The 18,962-nt window shown below is 37.7% G+C and overlaps 1 protein-coding gene across 4 annotated transcripts in view; it reads right to left on the reverse strand.

The window, feature by feature from the left end:
* The window catches only part of COG5 (component of oligomeric golgi complex 5), a 341,375-nt gene that overhangs the window by 313,612 nt on the left and 8,801 nt on the right, over positions 1-18,962 (reverse strand). For all 4 annotated transcript variants that reach the window (XM_086696940.1, XM_086696941.1, XM_086696939.1 and 1 more), the window contains exons 3-5: positions 18,667-18,724; positions 13,559-13,613; positions 13,388-13,457 (exon numbers count right to left, since the gene is read on the reverse strand). In XM_086696940.1, coding sequence (XP_086553066.1) covers positions 13,388-13,457; positions 13,559-13,613; positions 18,667-18,724 — 183 coding nt within the window. The remainder of the gene's footprint in view (positions 1-13,387; positions 13,458-13,558; positions 13,614-18,666; positions 18,725-18,962) is intronic.

Raw genomic sequence — 18,962 nt, forward strand, 5'->3', positions numbered from 1 at the left:
GTTAGTCTTTTCCTTCATAAGAAAAAAAATTTCCCTAAACATGCCATGATTTTGAGTCCAAAATGAGAAAGTTATCCTAAAAAGTGATATTTAAATTCCAACTTAAGGGGCGCCTGGGTGGCTCAGTCGGTTAAGCATCCGACTTCAGCTCAGGTCACGATCTCTCGGTCCGTGAGTTCGAGCCCCGCGTCGGGCTCTGGGCTGATGGCTAGGAGCCTGGAGCCTGCTTCCGATTCTGTGTCTCCCTCTCTCTCTGCCCCTCCCCCGTTCATGCTCTGTCTCTCTCTGTCCCCAAAATAAAATAAAACGTTAAAAAAAAATTAAAAAAAAAAATTCCAACTTAACTATGAGGAAGTATTGTTCTAACGTATATTTTAACATTCGAGTAAAACATGAACTCACAGGAGAGAACTCTTAAGAGTGTTCGGGGTACTGGTAGTACCCCTACTCCTTCAGGAAAATAGCTTGGGCAGGTCCTTACACAACGTTCACCAAATTTCAGGTCACATGACCTTGTGACTTTAGCCGTAACTGATTAGATTCAGGGAAACAGTGTTAGGTCAATAGAAACCACATCAGGTCTGTCACTAGTGTCATTGTTGTGAACAAGAACTGCCCAAAATTATTATTGGCAGTCACTGTTCACTTTAGGAAAGTGGCAATAAGCAGAAACCCTGAGACAAAAGCAGCTAGAGTGAGAAGAAACAATGAGCCAGTGAAAAGGAGGATGAGAGTTAACCCACAGTGGCAGCAAGAAAAAACTAGCAGAGAGCTGCAAACGCACAGAGCCTGAGTCACAGAAATGTGTAAATGTTAGCATGCTATTATAGGCAAAGCCATATCTCACTGTGCACGCAGGCCCCACCATGCCAGGATTCCTCTTTGGCTGTTAGGACAGGTTCCCATGCATCCTCACTGCCCCACATGCTCTAAGTAGCTATCACTGAAATAAAGTATCTCTTAAAGTATCTCTTCTCTATATGAAAAAGACTAACACATCCACACTCTTCTCACATGCTCTATTTTTCAAGTTGTTACAGGACAGATGTAGCAGTACATTAAAAAGAATTTTTTTAGTACCATACATGTTTTGTTCAGTAACATATGCTATGTACTTAGAAAAAATATTACAGCTGGAGCACAGACTAAGGAAAAAATCATTTTACTCATTTCTTAAATATTTAAATGTCTGGTATATAAATAACACTATGCTAGGACTAGAGATTCAAATATTAACACATATATCACAGCCCTTAAGGAGCTCAGTCTTACAGAAGAGTATGAGGAAAGTAAAAGGTATGCAGAAAAAAACTATAATGGAAGTATGCATAGGATACTAAAGGAACAAAAAAATGAGAAAGAAATATTCTGCCTTGCCAGAAGAAAGGCAGGAGAGGTCTCACAAAAGAATGACACATCAGTGAGAATGTAGTGAATGACAAGAATATTCTGAGTTAGAGAAGAAAGAAAATGTGCAAAGGAATGAATGAGAAAAATTCTAGCAAAAGGCAAAATTGATGAAGGCAAGCATGAAGGGCCTTACATGCCATATTAAGGATTGACACTTCATTCTATTTCTTGTTAAGAAACCAGTGAATAATTTTATCAGGAGAATAAAATAATCTGATATTTGTTTGTTTGTTTCTTAAAGTTTACTCACTTATTTTTAAAGAATGCGAGGAGGGGGGCGCGAGGGGGGCGCGAGGGGGGCGCGAGGGGGGCGCGAGGGGGGCGCGAGGGGGGCGCGAGGGGGGCGCACGACTGAGCCACCCAGGTGCCCCTGATGTTTGCTTTATTAAAAAAGATGAGGAGCACCTGGGGGGCTCAGTGGGTTAAACATCCAACTTCAGCTCAGGTCATGATCTCATGGTTCATGAGTTCAAGCCTCACATCGGGCTCTGTGCTGAAAGTGCAGAGCCTGCTTGGGATTCACGCATGCGTTCTCTCTCTCTCTCTCTCTCTCTCTCTCTCTCTCTCTCTCTCCCCCTTCCCTGCTCTTTCTCTCTCTCAAAATAAATTAAAAAAAAAGATGAAACATGGGAGTTTTCTATTTTCAGTATGGCAGACCAAGTTGTTAGCTTACCACTGAAAACAACTAAAAATGTTATATGCCATGTAAAAATGTCTGAAAAGCATCTTAAAATGAGACTACAAATAGGAATACCAAGTTAAAGTGAAGCACAGGAGAATCCAGAGAGAAAAGAAGCAAATCTGCTTTTAATCTGAGAACATTTGCTAATCTTAGAAAACTACAACCTACAAGTGGTAGAGGGGCAGAGAGAGAGGGAGACAGAGACAGAATGTGAAGCAGGCTCCAGGCCCTGAGCTGTCATCACAGAGCCCGACGCAGGGCTCCAACTCACAAATTATGAGATCATGACCTGAGCCAAAGTCGGATGCTTAACCAACTGAGCCACCCAGGCACCCCCATATCTCCTTTATATATTCACCAATTGATGGACATTTTCAGGATACGGACAGCCATACCCTGGCTATCGCAAATAATGTTACTAAAAACACAAGAGTGCAGGTATCCCTCTGAATTAACATTTTTGTATTCTTTGGGTAAATACCCAGTAGTGCAATTGCTGAATTATAGGGTTAATTCTATTTTTAATTTCTTAAGAACTCTCCATACTGTTTTCAACAGTGGCTGTACCCGTTTGCATTCCCACCAACACTGATGGTTACCAGAGGGGGTGGAGGTGGGAGGTGGGGTTAAACAGGCCATGGGGATTAAGGAGTGCACTTGTTGTGATGAGCACCAGTTAATGTATGGAGTTGTTCAATCACTATAATGTATACCTGAAACTAATATAACACTGTATAAAAGTGAATAAGATGATTTTAAAAATGGCCAATAGGCACAATAAAAGATGCTCAATATCTTTAGTCAGTAGGGAAATTCAAATCAAAACAACAAGGTACCACTCCATACCCAATCAGATGGCTATATTAAAAAGAAAAGAAGTATTGGCAAGAAATAAAGAAATTGAAACTTTCATACATTGCTGGTAGGAATGGAAAATGGTACAGCTGCTTTGGAAAACAGTCTGGCATTCTTCAAAAAAAGTTTCTTTTTCCAGAGACTGAGATATAATTGACATATATTACTGTATAAGTTTGAGTTTGTACCATATTAATTTCATACATCAAAATGTTATACAGAATTAGCATATGACCTTAACATAAATATTCTCAAGTAAACACCCAAGATAATTGAAAAATTTCCACACAAAAACTTGTACAAAAATATTCATAACAGCTGTTACTCATCATAGTCAAAAAGTGGAAATAACCCAAATATTCATCAAGCAACAGGAAAACAAATTGAATGGATAAACAAAAATGCGGTATATCCATACAATGTAGTATTATTTGGTCATAAAAAGGAAAGAAGTATTGAAACATACTACAAGAGGAACCTTGAAAGCATTATGCTGAATGAAAGAAGCCAGACAAAAAAAATGCCACACAATGTATGATACATTTGTATGAAATGTCCACCACAGGCAACTCCATAGAGACATACGGCATATTAGAAAGTTGGTGGGGGAATAAGTAAGAGGGAGTGACTACTAATGGGCATCAAGTTTTTCTTTGGGGTAATGAAAATCTTTTGACGTTAGATGTGCTGGTTGCACAACCCTGTGACTACAGTAAAAACTACTCATTTTACACTTAAAAATACAGTTTAAAATGGTAAATTTTATAGCATATGACCTACAACTCAGTTTTTAAAACTGAAAGTAACTTCTAACATGATGGGATGACAGGCTGGATTTACACTCCCATGGTGAACAACTAGAAAGCTGAACAAAATGCATGAAATCATTTTCAGACGCTGAACAGACAGCACAGAACTATCATCCCCAGGATTAACAAAATGAATGAACTTGGGACACTTGGCTGGCTCAGTCGGTGCAGCATGTGACTCTTGATCCAGAGGTTGTGGGTTTGAACCCCATGTTGGATACAGAAATTACATAAAAATAAAATATTTTAGGGGCACCTTGGTGGTTCAGTCAGTTGAGTGTCTGACTTCAGGTCATGATCTCATGGTTCATGAGTTGGAGCCCCACATCGGAATTGCTGCTGTCAGCCTGTCAGTACAGAGCCCACTTTGGAGCCTCTGTCCTCCTCCCCACCCCACCCCCACCGCCCTTTCCCTGCTCACCCTCTCTCTCAAAAAAAGAAAAAAGAAAATGGTTTAGAAAAAGAAAAAAAGAAGAAAATGAACTTAACTACCCTAGTTTACTGCTGGGAGACAATTTTCAGGCCCGAGCAAAGGGAAAGAAAAGAGAAACAGAACATGATGGTCTCTCTACAATGAGAAAACAGAGATGTGACTTCAGGAGAACCAAAAAGGCTAGAGTTTATGGACAGAAACTGGACAGGAAGGAGATGTTGTGGATATCTGCAGAAGGACGGACTCAAGGACCAACATGTACATATGTAGGAGGAAACTCAGGGAAAGAATTACTGAAACACTTCACAGAGCCCACAGCATTAAGACCTAGCAGTGAATAATTAGGGCTAACATATAAACTAGTCCCGGACTAAAGGCTGCTCTGGACCTCCTCTAACAAAGAATTAAAACCAGTTCTCACTTACCAGGCACATGAGTAAGTGAAAAAATAAAACCCATAACAAGAAGAAAGGTCAATCAATAATGATTGATGAAGAAATAATGAAGACTGAAATACTAAAATACCTATTCTAAATATACCTATATGTTCAGGGCACCTTGGTGGCTGAGTCCTGATTTCAGCTCAGGTCATGATTTCATGGTCCTGAGATCAAGCCCCATGTCAGGCTCTGCGCTGGGTGAGAAGCCTGCTTAAGATTCTCTCTCCCCCACTATCTCTCAGAATGAATAAACATTAAAAAAAATATTTTAATATACTCTGTATGTTCAAAAGAAAACAAACTTCATTATAGAAAGGAAAGATATAAAAAGACAAAAACATTACAGATTAAAAAATACATTATGTAAAATAGAAAACACAGGATGGAAGTAACAACAGATTAGACATTTCAGAAAAACGTAAACTTAGAAATAATTTCAGGTATATTAAATACCAAAACAAAATAAATAAATAAATAAATAAATACCAAAACATATCACACAGAGCAATATAGAAGATCTTCATGACCCCAGGGTAGGGAATGTTCTCTTAATCAAGACAGAAAAACACTAACCCTAAAAGAAAAAAATGGTAAATTTTACTTCTATCCATCCAGATATTATCAATAAAGAAAAAAAAAACACAAAGGGATATTTGAAACATACAATAGAGGACACATCTCAGGTATTCAGCCTCTTTAGTAATTAATTCCCTGAAAAATGCACCAAAATATTGGCAAAAATTAGCAAGTCTGACAACAATAAATGTTGGCAATGATACAAACTAATACCAACTCTATACTGTCAGTGTGCAGGACAGAATTATGTGGGAAAACAGTTGGACTTTACATAATAAAGCTAAAGATCAAAAATCCTATAACCCTAGCAATCCCATTCCTAGGATATACCTAGGCCAACAAGCATATGGAAAGATGCTCAACATCACTCATCATAGGAGAAATACAAATCAAAACCACTAAGAGGTATCACCGCTTACCCACTAGCATGGCTGATATCAAAAGAACAGAAAATAACAAGCGCTGACAAAGATGCAGAAAAGTTGGAAACCTTGGGCACTACTGGTGGGAATGCAGAATGGTTTCAGCCACTAATGAAAACAGTATGGAGGATCCACAAAAATTTAAAAATAGAATTACCCATATGATCTGGTATCTCCCAAGCAACTCAAAGCAGGATGGATCTCAAGAGATATTTGCACACCCATGTTCACTGCAGCATTCTTCATAACAGCCAAGAGGGGAAGCAACCCTAATGTTGCTTCAATGGATTCATGAAAAAAGAAAATGTGGTATATCCATACAATAGAATATTATGCAGTCTTAAAGAAGGAAATCCTTCTTTAGTACGTGTACTCAAATACAGGTGAACCTCAAGGATATTATGCTAAATGAAATAAACCAAAAGGACAAATACTATATGCTCTGCTTATATGAAATAGCTAAATAGTCAAAATCATAGAGACAGAAAGCAGAAAGGTAGGTGCCAATGAGGAAGACAGGAGGGAGAAAGAGAAATTCACACTTAGGGCATAAAGAGTTTCAGTTTTGTAAGATGAGAAAGTTCTGGAGGTCTGTTACACAACAATATGAATATGGTTAGCAGTACACTTAAAAATGATTAAGATGGGGTGCCTGGGTGGCTTGGCCAATTAAGCGTCCAACTCTTGATTTCAGCTCAGGTCATGATCACCCGGTCGTGAGATGGGGTCCCGTGTCGGGCTCTGTGCTGACAGCATGGAGCCTGCTTGGCATTCTTTCTCTCCCCCTCTCTCTGCCCCTCCCCTGCTCGCACTTTCTCTATCAAAATAAATGAACTTAAAGAAAAAATGTTTCCTGGACAGCAACTCTAACTTACCTGTAAATGTTAAAAATAATTTCAGACAAAAAAAAAAAAAAAAAGTAACTATAGTTTATATATAGCTTAATGAAAAGCTTGAGTAAGATTTAGATAGAAAGAAGCAATATTAGGAAGACAAAGAAATGTACAGTTACACATCAAATTTGGAGAGTTAGGGGGTAGGAAGTGGAGAAAATTTAGTTCCACACTTAGGTGAATCATAGCTCAATAAAGCTATAAAAAACTATGAGTCTGGGGTAAGGTACTGAGAAAGCTGGAAAATCAGGGGAGGTGTAAAACATAAAATGGAATTTAAGAGTTTAAGATTTCAGAGGTCAACTGTACAGTCACAGGAGTCGATGAAGATCATAACTGGAGTTAAGGAAGTCAAAGAAGAGTGAGGACAGGATGATGGATGGATGGGTGGATTACTATGGGTACTAAAGTCAGAAACTATCATGTAAAGGCTTTCACTGAAAAGCTAACTGAGCCAGGTCTGTCTTTAGTGAAGGAGGCTGACAGATAAAAGTAATATGTAACAAGGACAAGGGGAAATGGCTTGAGTTAATCCTTTTAATGCACACTTTCATTGCCATTCTCTGGATATGCCCTGCATGCCTCCACCTCCCATGCATTTGTTATATTCTTCTTTCTGACTATAATTCCTTACTCTCATCTTAGCCTACTCAAATCCTATCCTTTAAAGCTCTTATCAATCCATTCATTCTTAAAGATTTACTTCAAATATGTCAACAACCTACTGCTCCTAAGCCCATCTCAAATACCATTTCTTAAGCATTAAACACATCATAAAGCAATCCAACTGCATATAATTTCTTTGCACTCTAAATACTTGTTTATTTCGGCATTTATGTAATTAGTATTTTATTAGGTCATTGTGTAGAGTTATCTTATTTCCTTTAACCATGATGTAAACTTTTGAAAAGTACTTCCTCACCCTTTTTTGTATTCTCTGCCATAACTAACACAGTATCTCTCACATGAGATGTTCCCATGGCTTACTAGAAGATCAGGGCTCCTCAGTTATCAATCCCTCATTATCTTATCTATGTTCTTTCAAACAATATTGCCATTAAGTCATACTATGTCTACTAACAATATAAAAAGAACATATTTTTTAAAAAAAAAACCTTCTTTATGCAATTTTCAAACACCTGTTCTATATAAAATGGCAATGAACAGAAAAATATAATTTATAAAAAATATCATTTAGTATAGTAACAAAACCAAATATTTTTTTAATGTTTGTTTTTGAGAGAGACAGAGAGGCAGAGACAGAGCATGAGTGGGGGAGGGGCAGAGAGAGAGGGAGACACAGAATCCAAAGCAGGCTCCAGGCTGTGACCTGCCAGCACAGAACCCAATACAGGGCTCAAACCTATGAACTGTGAGATCATGACCTGAGCCAAAGTCGAACACTTAACTGACTGAGCCACACAGGTGCCCCTATTTTTCTTTTTTTATGTCTGTCTATTTTTGAGAACAAGAAAGAGAGTGCAGGGGAAGGGCAGAGAGAGGAGACACAGGATCTGAAGCAGGCTCTACACTGATAGCAGACAGCCCGATGTGGGGCTTGAACTCACGGAAACACGACGTCATGACCTGAGCCAAACCCAGATGCTTAACCGACTAAGCCACCCAGGCTCCCCACAAAAACAAATATTTAAAGATAAGTTTAACAAAACTGAAATCAAAATGTGAGGCTGAAATTAAACAAGACCTACGTACATGTAGATATACCATATTCATGACATGGAAGATGCAATATTGTTAATACATCAATTCTCCCCAAACTGACCTACAGATGTAATACATTTCCAGTCAAAATCCTAACCATCTTTTTAGGGGCACTTGGGTGGTTCAGTTGGTTAAGTGTCAGAGTCTTGACATCAGCTCAAGTCACGATCTCATGGTTCATGAGATGAGCCCCATATTGGGGACTCGCTGACAGCATGGAGCTTGCTTGGGATTCTGTGTCTCCCTTTCTCTCTGCCCTTCCCCTGTTCTTGCACGCGCGCGTGCTCTCTCTCTGTCTCAAAAATAAATAAACTTAAAAAAATATATTTAAAAATATCCTAAACAGGGGCGCCTGGGCGGCTCAGTTGGTTAAGTATTCGACTTCGGCTCAGGTCATGATCTCATAGTCTGCAGGTTCGAGCCCCATGTCGGGCTCTGTGCTGACAGCCCAGAGCCTGGAGCCTGCTTCAAACTCTGTGTCTCCCTCTCTCTCTCTCTGCCCCTCCTCCACTCCCACTCTGTCTCTCAAAAATAAACATTAAAAAGAACTTAAAAATTTTAAAAATCATAAACAGCTTTTTAGTAGAAATTGATGAGCTGATTCTAAAGTTCAGATGGGATTGCAGATACTAAAATGGTATCCTTTTTTCAAGATCATTTGGCTGATAGAAGACTTACTAAAAAGCTTCAGTGATCAAGATAGTGTACAATTAATATAAAGGCAAAAAATCAGTTCAACTGAGGAGAGTAAAGAGTCCAGAAATAATCCCACACATACAAAGTCAATTAAGTATTATGAAGGCAACAAAAAAACTGAACAGGGAAAGAAAAGCTGTTTTCAAGAAATGGTGCCAGCAATCCATAAAAGAAAATTTGATAATTTGGACCTGATCAAAATTTATATTTTTCTGTTTCAAAAGAAAACACTTAAAAATAAAAGTCAAGTCATAGACTGGTAGAAATATTTATAAGTCATACACTGGGAAAAAAAAATATTGGCAAATCACGTATTGTATCATAACATATAAAAGAAAAGCTCCTAACTGGGTATTTTTCCGAAGAAAACAAAACACTACTACAAATATATTCACCCCATGTTCACTGGAGCATCATTTTCAATAGCCAAGTGTCCATTGACAGATGAATAAAGAAGAGGTAGTGTGCATACATACACACACAGATATTATGCAGCCATAAAAAGGAATGAGATCCTGACATTGGTAACAAGTTGGATAGACCTAGAGGGTAGTATGTTAAGTGAAATAATTCAAACAGAGAAAGACAAGTATCATATGATTTCAATTATATGTGGAATCTAAAAAACCAAATGAAGAAACAGAAAAATCAGAAAGAGACCCATAAATACAGAGAAAAAACTGACGGTTGCCAGAGAAGAGAAGGCTGGGGGTATGGGCAAAATGGGTACACGGGAGTGGGAGGTATAGGCTTCCTGTAATGGACTAAGTCACAGGGATGAAAGGTACAGCAAAGAGAATACAGTTAGTGGTACTGTAATAGCACTGTATTGTGACAGATGGCAGCTGCCCTTGTAGTGAGCACAGCATAATGTATATAGTTGTTGAATCACTATGTTGTACACCTGAAAGTAATGAAACAGTGTGTATCAACTATTCTTCAACAACAAAAAAAGCTATAACTTAACAATAAGATAAACAATCCAATTTTAAAATGCCTAAAAGATATTATAGACTGAATAAATTAAAGATATACTAATGACTAATAAGCACATGAAAAGATACCCAAATCATCATTTAAGAAATGTAAACTAAAATTATAATGAAATACCACTGTATTCGTGGGCTACTAGAATGCCCATAATCAAAGAAGAGAAAATAACAAGTGTTGGTAAGGATGTGTAGACACTGGAGGATGCCTGGGTGGCTCAGTTAGTTAAGCGCCTGACTTGGACTCAAGTCATGATCTTATGGTTCCTAAGTTCGATCCCCGCATGGGACTCACTGCTGTCAGCACAGAGCCTACTTTGGATCCTCTGTCCCCTTGTCTCTCTGCTCCTCATCCACTCACACGTGCTCTCACTCTCCAAAAATAAACAAACAGTAAAAAAATAATTTAAAAAAAGGATGGGTCGACACTGGAACACTCATATATTACTGATGGGAATATAAAATAGTATAGGCACTTTGGAAAACAACATGGCAGTTCTTTAAAAAATTAAACTTACCATACAACCCATCAATTCCATTTTTAGAAATCTACCTAAGAGAAATGAAAGCACAGGTCCACACAAATACATGCAAGCAAATGTTCATAGTAGCATTATTCAAAAGCCAGTAATGAGAAACAATCCAAATATCCATCAACTGGTGAGTGGATAAACAAAATGTGCTAGCTCCATAAAATAGAACAGAATTCGGCAATTAAAAAAAAAGAAAGGAGGGGCGCCTGGGTGGCTCAGTCGGTTAAGCAGCCAACTTCAGCTCAGGTCATGATCTTGCTGTCCGTGAGTTCGAGCCCCACGTCAGGCTCTGTGCTGACAGCTCAGAGCCTGGAGCCTGTTTCAGATTCTGTGTCTCCCTCTCTCTGACCCTCCCCTGTTCATGCTCTGTCTCTCCCTGTCTCAAAAATAAATAAAACGTTAAAAAAAAAAAAAAAAAAAAAAGAATGGGGACACCTGAGTAGCTCAGTCGGTGGGGCATCCGACTTTGGCTCAGGTCATGATCTCACGGTTCATGAGTTTGAGCCCCGCATTGGGCTCTGTGCTGACAGCTTGGAGCCTAGAGCCTACTTCGGATTGTGTCTCTCTCTCTCTCTGCCCCTCCCAGCTTATGCTCTCTCTCTGAAAAATAAACATTAAAAAAAAAATTAAAAAAAAAAAAAGAATGAACTACTAATGACATTCTATGACACAGACGTACCTCAAAGGCATTATGCAAAGTGAATGAAGCCAGACACAAAAGACTATATCTTGTATAATTCCATTTAGATGAAATGACCAGAAAAGGCAAATCAATAGAGACAGAAAATAGATTAGCAACACCGTAGAACTGGGGGGTGGGAATAAGTACTGACAGCTGCAATAGACTTAAAATCTCGTCTTTTACAACAACATGGATGGAGCTAGAGTATAATGTTTAGAGAACTAAGTCAGAGAAAGACAAATGCCATGTGATTTCACTCATATGTGGAATATAAGAAACAAACAAAGGGAAAAAAAGAGAGAGAGGCAAACCAAGAACTAACTATAACTGTTAACTATAGAGAACAAACTGATGGCTACCAGAGGGGAGGAGGGTGAGGGGATGGGAGAAATAGGTGATGGGGATTAAAGAGTACACTTAACATGATGGGAGGGAAAAAAAACAAAATGATAAAAAAAAAAAAAATTCATGTGTTGGGGCGCCTGGGTGGCGCAGTCGGTTGAGCGTCCGACTTCAGCCAGGTCACGATCTTGCCGTCCGTGAGTTCGAGCCCCGCGTCAGGCTCTGGGCTGATGGCTCAGAGCCTGGAGCCTGTTTCCGATTCTGTGTCTCCCTCTCTCTCTGCCCCTCCCCCGTTCATGCTCTGTCTCTCTCTGTCCCAAAAATAAATAAATGTTGAAAAAAAAAAATTAAAAAAAAAAAATTCATGTGTTGAAATCCTAACCCCTAGGTGTGATAATATTAGCAAGTGAGGCCTTTGAGAGGTGATTAGGTCATGAAAGTGAACCCCTCATGAATGGGATTAGTGTCCTTATAAAAGGGACCCCAGAGATCTCTCTAGCCTTGTCTGCCATTTGAGGATACAATAGAAAATGACTATATAATCATGATGAGTAACATATTTAATTGTTGAATCACTCAACTGTACACCTGAAACTAATAGAACACTGTATGTTAGCTATACTAAAATTAAAATTAAAGACTTAATTTAAAAAATTGAAAAAGAAAAGAAAAGGACTATCTGCAGCCCAAAAGAGGGCCCTGTCCAGGACATGAGCAGCCTGGTACCCTGATTCAGACGTCCAGCCTCTAGAACTGTGAGAAAGAAATTTCTATAGTTCATAAACCACCCAGTCTATGATATTCCATTACAGTAGTCCAAATGAAAGAAGACAAGGGCAAACAGGAGGGATCTTTCTGTGGTGATGGAAATCTTCTAAAACAGCACTGTGGTATGACTGGCACATTCTATAAATTAGCAGACATTAAAACAGTTATTTTAACAGTATTCCATATATCCAAAAGGTTAAGCAGATTAATGGAAAGTATAGAAAAGATCCAAATCAAACTTCTTGAGATTAAAACAAAAATGTCTGAAATCAAAAATACACTGAATGAGATTAGGGGTCGATCAAACAGTACAGAAGAAACGATCAGTGAATGTGAAGACAAAGCAATAGAAATTATCCAAAACAAAACACATGGGGTAAACATGACTGGAAAAAAATGAACAGAGAATCCAGTTGTCTGTGAGACATCCCAAAGATACCTAATACATTCGTAATTGTAATCCCAGAAGGAAAGGGGAGGAATAGAAAAAATATCTGGGGGGGGGGGGGGGGCGCCTGGGTGGCTCAGTCAATTAAGCGGCCGACTTCAGCTCAGGTCATGATTTCGTGGTCTGTGAGTTCGAGCCCTGCGTCAGGCTCTGTGCTGACAGCTCAGAGCCTGGAGCCTGTTTCAGATTCTGTGTCTCCCTCTCTCTGACCCTCCCCTGTTCATGCTCTGTCTCTCCCTGTCTCAAAAATAAATAGATGTTAAAAAAACATTAAAAAAAAAAAAAGAAAAAATATCTGGAAAAATAATGGCCATAAAAATAACAAAATTCTGGTCCAAAATTGAATTTCTCCTATAATACATAAGCACTCCTATTAGAACAACTTATAGGTATGGGTTCCTTCATTTGGCATAAATGCTGGGTTTCTTTCTGCTCTCTACTGAAAAAATAGTTGTGAATATTAATAAATTAGTAAATGATTATACACTGTAGTATTAAGAACGAAAATAATTCACTTGAATAGTTTTTTATTTTTTAAATTGCCTATCTTATTTTAAAGCTCTTTAGTATTTCTCCTTTTCTCTCATATTCCCCTATTTCCTCAGAATTCGTTCTCTTGAAATGTGTTCACTTATAAAAACAAAATGAATAATACAAAGTATTAAAAACTGAAAAGTGACAACCCACCTGAAGTCTTGCAAGTTGTGCAGTGCGGGCTACTATTTTATTGTACGGCTCCACAATTTTTGCTTTCATCCTAAAGGAAAAATAAAGAGAGGAGTAACAATAAAATCATCTTCAAATATCAATGGTTAAACTTCTTTCCCTTCCACTTATTTACAAAATGAGCAACAGTACCTATCAACAGCTCCCTGTAAAGCGCCAATTCTTGTCTGCATCATCTGAAGAACGCCTAGGAAAACACAATAATTTCCATTACTTTACAAAGTTCCAAGGGCTCCAATAGGGCAAAAGAATTATATTAAAAGAAAAAAATTCATACATACATAGAGAAAAATTTCAATTTTTCCTGCCACCATCATAACCTAAGCAACCAATCAATATCTTTTACCTGTACTATTGTTAAAGCCTCTAACTATTCCCCCCTTCCAATCCTTGTTCCACTAAATAAGTGTGACAAGGAATGCAGAGTGACTGTTTAAGGAGCATAGGGTTTTCTACTTGGGGTGATGAACAAGTTCTGAAACTACACAATAATGGCTGCACAACATCGTAAATGTAATTAATGCTGCTAAATTACATACTTTAAAATGGTGAAGTTTTGTGTTAATGTGCATTTTATCTATACTACAAAAGAAGAAGACTAAGTGATCTTTAAAGGTGCAAATTGTATACAATATTTCCTGTTAAAACTCTTCCTTGGTCTCCCCTTTTCCCCCATGTCAAAACTGAAGTCCACAGCTTGGTTTACAAAGCCCTGTACTATCTGGAAATGGTGTACTTTCTCTCCAACATCCAACCCCACCCTCAAGTTCCTACTGGATAAACACCTACTGTTTGTCAAACCTCGCCCTAACAGGCACAAGTACTAAAAGATCCCCCATCTAACTTAGATTCTCTCGCTATTTTCTTCTACAGCATACATTTCCTTCATGGCACTAATCACATTAGGTAATTATATATCTGGCTGTATATCTGTTTAATGTTTTACTCTCTAACTATAAATTCCTGGGCATTAGGGAAAGTATACTTTTCATTCAGTACTGCATGACCTGAGCCTAATGCAGACTACTTCCGATGGCAATATTTGTTAAATTAATTACAAACTAGATAAATAATACACAGGGACAGCAAGGACAGCATTGCCTTTAACTCTCAATATACACATAGTAATAAAGAACTTTTTAACATAACTGTAGAAATATTTTCATGAAGAAGGATCTTAAATTTTACTACTTTATGGACCTAAAAATAAGCTTTTCAATATTATAGTTTTAATTATTTTGAACTCCATTCTTTAAAACTCAGTTTCTACGTTTAGTTTTAAAACATAATATTCTAAATAAACTTAGGTACAGAATGCTGTCATGTATTACATGAAGTAATACTAGAATAAGCATTACCAGCATACAAATATGCTTTAATATGGCTCGGTCCAACAGAATCCCCTCTGGACCCAAGGATTCTCATTTTTCTGCTGGTTTTATGTCTTACTGATCTTAAACCTCCAGGAATAAGCTGCCCTTGTTATCAACACTTCCTTATTCTCTCCACCACCCACTCTCCAACAGACTTTCATAATACTCGACCAAAACACATCTTATCAAGGTCACCAGAAATCTCCAACATGCCAAATTCTATTGTCAGTTCTGTCTTTATCTTGTTCCAATTCTCAGAAATTCACAACAGTTTTTTTTTTTTAATGTTTTATTTATTGTAGAGAGAGACAGAGCATGAGCAAGGGAGGGGCAGAGAGAGAGCGGGACACAGAATCCGAAGCAGGTTCCAGGCTCTGAGCTGTCAGCACAGAGCCCAACGCGGGGCTCGAACTCACAAGCAGTGAGATCATGATCTGAGCCCAAGTTGGATGCTTAACCGACTGAGCCACCCAGGCGCCGCAGAAATTCACAACACAGTTAAACCACTCCCTCCCTAAAACATTTCTTTTCTCTAGGCTTCCAAGTCTTCACACTCCCTAGGTTTCTTCTTATTACATTTAGCTGCTCCTACTCCTCCTCTGTTTGAGTTCTACTCCAAGATTTAATCCTCATTTTCTCTTCTCTATCTACGTTATCTCTTAGGGAATTCACCCAACCCCAATGTTTTAAATACTATCTATTCAATAAAATACCGATTTTATACACACATATCCATACATATGTACAAATGTCTACAGAGATTTTCTGTCTGCGTGTGTGTGCACACATATATATGTATACAGATATATACATGCATATACATACACACATACACAAATATATATATGCAAATATACACACACACATATATACACAGATTTGTGTATATATACACACACACACACACCTGGCCCCTCAACTTTCTTATGTCAAATTTAAGACGCCCAAGATAACTTCTGCCCTCCCCACCCTATCAAAGTCACAATCTTCTCCATTCTAACCCAGCTCAGTTACCCATACCATCATCTATCCAATTTTTCAGACTAAAAAATAAGGAATCAAACTTGGTGACTTCTTTCCTTCAGCCCTTTCATCTCCCATCAATAAATTCTATCAGCTCTGCCCCCATTTTATCCCACCCACTTCCCTGTCTTTCCATCTACCACTCTAATCCAATGCGCCATCAACTCTACTCTTCTAGCATCTTCTAAATTGGTACCCCTGATTTTACTGTTACTTTCCTATAGAACCACCAGAGAAAACTTCTATAGCATTAATCTCATTACATCATGTCCCTAATAAAAACCCTCCAATGGTTTACTACTGCACTTAAAACGAAAATCAAAATTCCTTTCTAAGAACCTCACGTACGATTCTCTTCTCCAGTCATTAAACTCCACTCATACAGGCCTTCTCTCTGCCCCTGGTACATCCCAAGCTCATTCCTACCTTCCCATTTATTCCTCTCTCAACTTTCAACACTCTTCTCCCAAGATTTTTATGTGGTGGTTGTTTCTACCATTCAATGCTCGGTTCAAACATCATCTTCTCAAAAGGGCCTTCCCTGACCATCCTAATAAGGGACTCCCCTTCCTCCATACCGTCATCCATTTATTTTCTTTGTAGGACTTACAATTATCTGAATTTGTCTATTTTCTTTGTCTGCTTCTCCACATTAGAACATAAGTCCCATAAGAACAGTGACTTTGTCTGTTGTTCACAGGTGCCTGGTACCTAAACAAGTTCTAAATTACTGTTTGAGTGGACAAACGAATGAGGGAATGAGGATATCTCTTTTAATAAAATAGAGTTAATTAAATATACTTCTAAATTCCCTAAGAACAAAAACTCTGTCAGAGCTGTCTAGAACCTAGCAAATTCTCAACTAATATTTCAATGAATAAATGAGGGGCACCTGGGTGGCTCAGCTGGTTAAGCAGCCAACTTCAGCTCAGGTCATCATCTCATGGTTTGTGAGTTCAAGCCCCGCATCAGGTTCTGAGCTGTCAAGCTCAGAGCCTAGTGCCTGCTTCAGATTCTATGTCTCCCTCTGTCTCTGCCCCTCCCCTGCTCGTGCTTTGTCTTGGTCTCTCAAAAAAATGAATAAATGTTAAAAAAAAAAAAAGTTTAATATAAAAATATATGATTAAATGAAAAATGAATAAGAGGGGACTTTTAATAAAATAGGTTCAATAAATGTAATTCCAAACTACTTAGGTGGCAAAAATCTTCAATATTTGGGGGAAAAATTAGATGAAGTAGAAGTTGGTATAACACTTGTTTTCCAAAACATATCACACTTTTCAGCATCTCAACATTCTAATAAGTGTTTAGAAATACACATCATGCCAAAATGAACACTAATTCAGACTTTGACGTTTTATGTTCAAATAATCTGGAGAAGATTCTTAGAATATCACAGGAACTCCGAGAAGGCTGCCTTTGTACTTCAAACACTCATCTAATAGACAGTCATTCTAACTCAGTCTAACAGTATATTTTAAATGCTATAATCACTGAAAAGCTTTTTGGGGAAAACAAGCACATTATGGACCAAAATGCATATAAGAATATAAGAAAAAGAAGTACTTCTGCTGCGAGGATTCATCTACACCTATATAGACTCACAATCAATGTACTACCATGCCATCCTTACGGGTTTTACAAATGAAAAAAATCATTTACCACTTATTTTTAAAAAAATCACCATTAATACAGGATATTATTTACTTGCTTCCAGAAACACCTAAAATGAGATTAAAAATAATTTCTAATAGTAAGTGGTCAGTACTTAGAGCTTCTTAGCTTTCCCAAGAACATAGTCTGATATCTATCTTAAATATTCAAACAACAAACTATTATTCCCCCAAATACTAAGTTCTTCATCATGACGTCTAGGAAACAACGTACCTACTGACAGTAAGTAATACCTCTGAGTTCATAAGCAGCACGGGGGGAAGCATTAAATATTGTATCACAAAAAAACATATCCTTCCTCCTCAAGAGTTCAATCAACATAGGGAAAATCACCTAGTTTTCTTTTGATGTGCAATGATTAATAATACTAATCACAAGTGACAATGTAAAATGTGATTATTAACATTCCATACTTTGTGCACCTGGGATTCTTGATCTTGGGATCGTGAGTTTGAGTTTTATGCTAAATGTGGAGATTACTTAAATAAACAAATTTAAGGAAAATTCCATATTTATAAGATGTAGTTTAATTCAATCAAGAGAGGAGGAAAATTCACAAAAGACTTAGCCAATCAAAAATAGTAAGACTTACAAAAATAAAAATTCCCTGTTATTATTATTCTATTATGCTTGCACTGAAAAGAGTTTCAAAGAAAGCCAAATATAAGGAAAGCATTCAAGCCTACTTCTACTATTACTTACTCTGGTGGTATTGATGTTTTTGTTAATTAACAATTTTCTAACTGTTAATTTTATGAGAGGCACTAAATATGTGCCAGGAATTGTTCTAAGCATTTTTCTAACTCACTTCACCCTCAAAATAACACCATGTAGGTACATATTAATACTCCTCCTTTATGGATAAAAGTGAAGCACACAAAGGTGAAATAACTTGTCCATGGTCACACATTTATTAAGTGCCAAAGCAAGGTTTTGAACTCAGTTTAGCTCCGAGGTCAGCAAAGTTTTATTAAAGTTTTGTTGGAACATGCCACATTCATTTTCATATTATCTGGCTGCTCTCACTCCGGAAGAGCAGAGTTCAGTAGTTGCAACAGAGGTGGTATGGCCTGCAAAGTCTCAAACATTTACTATCCGCCCCTTAACAATAAAAGTTTGCTAACCCCTGGTCTAGCTCAATCTAATTTATAGTACTTAATGGAAACATACCTTCCAAAGACTCAATCCCAGTTGCTTGTGCTAATAAATCTTCATGTCTTGCAACAACCTGAAAATCAAGAATTTGCTCTAAGTATTAGGAGGTATTTTTCTTTGTAACCACAATGTAGAATTAAAGGTCTCCCTTCATATAGGAAGGCCCAAACACTAACACAAAAGAATAAAATACAGATTAAAAGGAGTGTTTGAAAGGAGTTATTAGCAGACATACAAACATGCTTATAGTTTGATATAAAGCCAAAAAGACACAACCTTTTCACCAGTCCTTTTCTTTCCTAATGGGAAGT

The sequence above is a fragment of the Puma concolor genome, chromosome A2, assembly GCF_028749965.1.
Source record: "Puma concolor isolate L17-30 chromosome A2, mPumCon1.1.hap2, whole genome shotgun sequence".
NCBI classification, from domain to species: domain Eukaryota; kingdom Metazoa; phylum Chordata; class Mammalia; order Carnivora; family Felidae; genus Puma; species Puma concolor.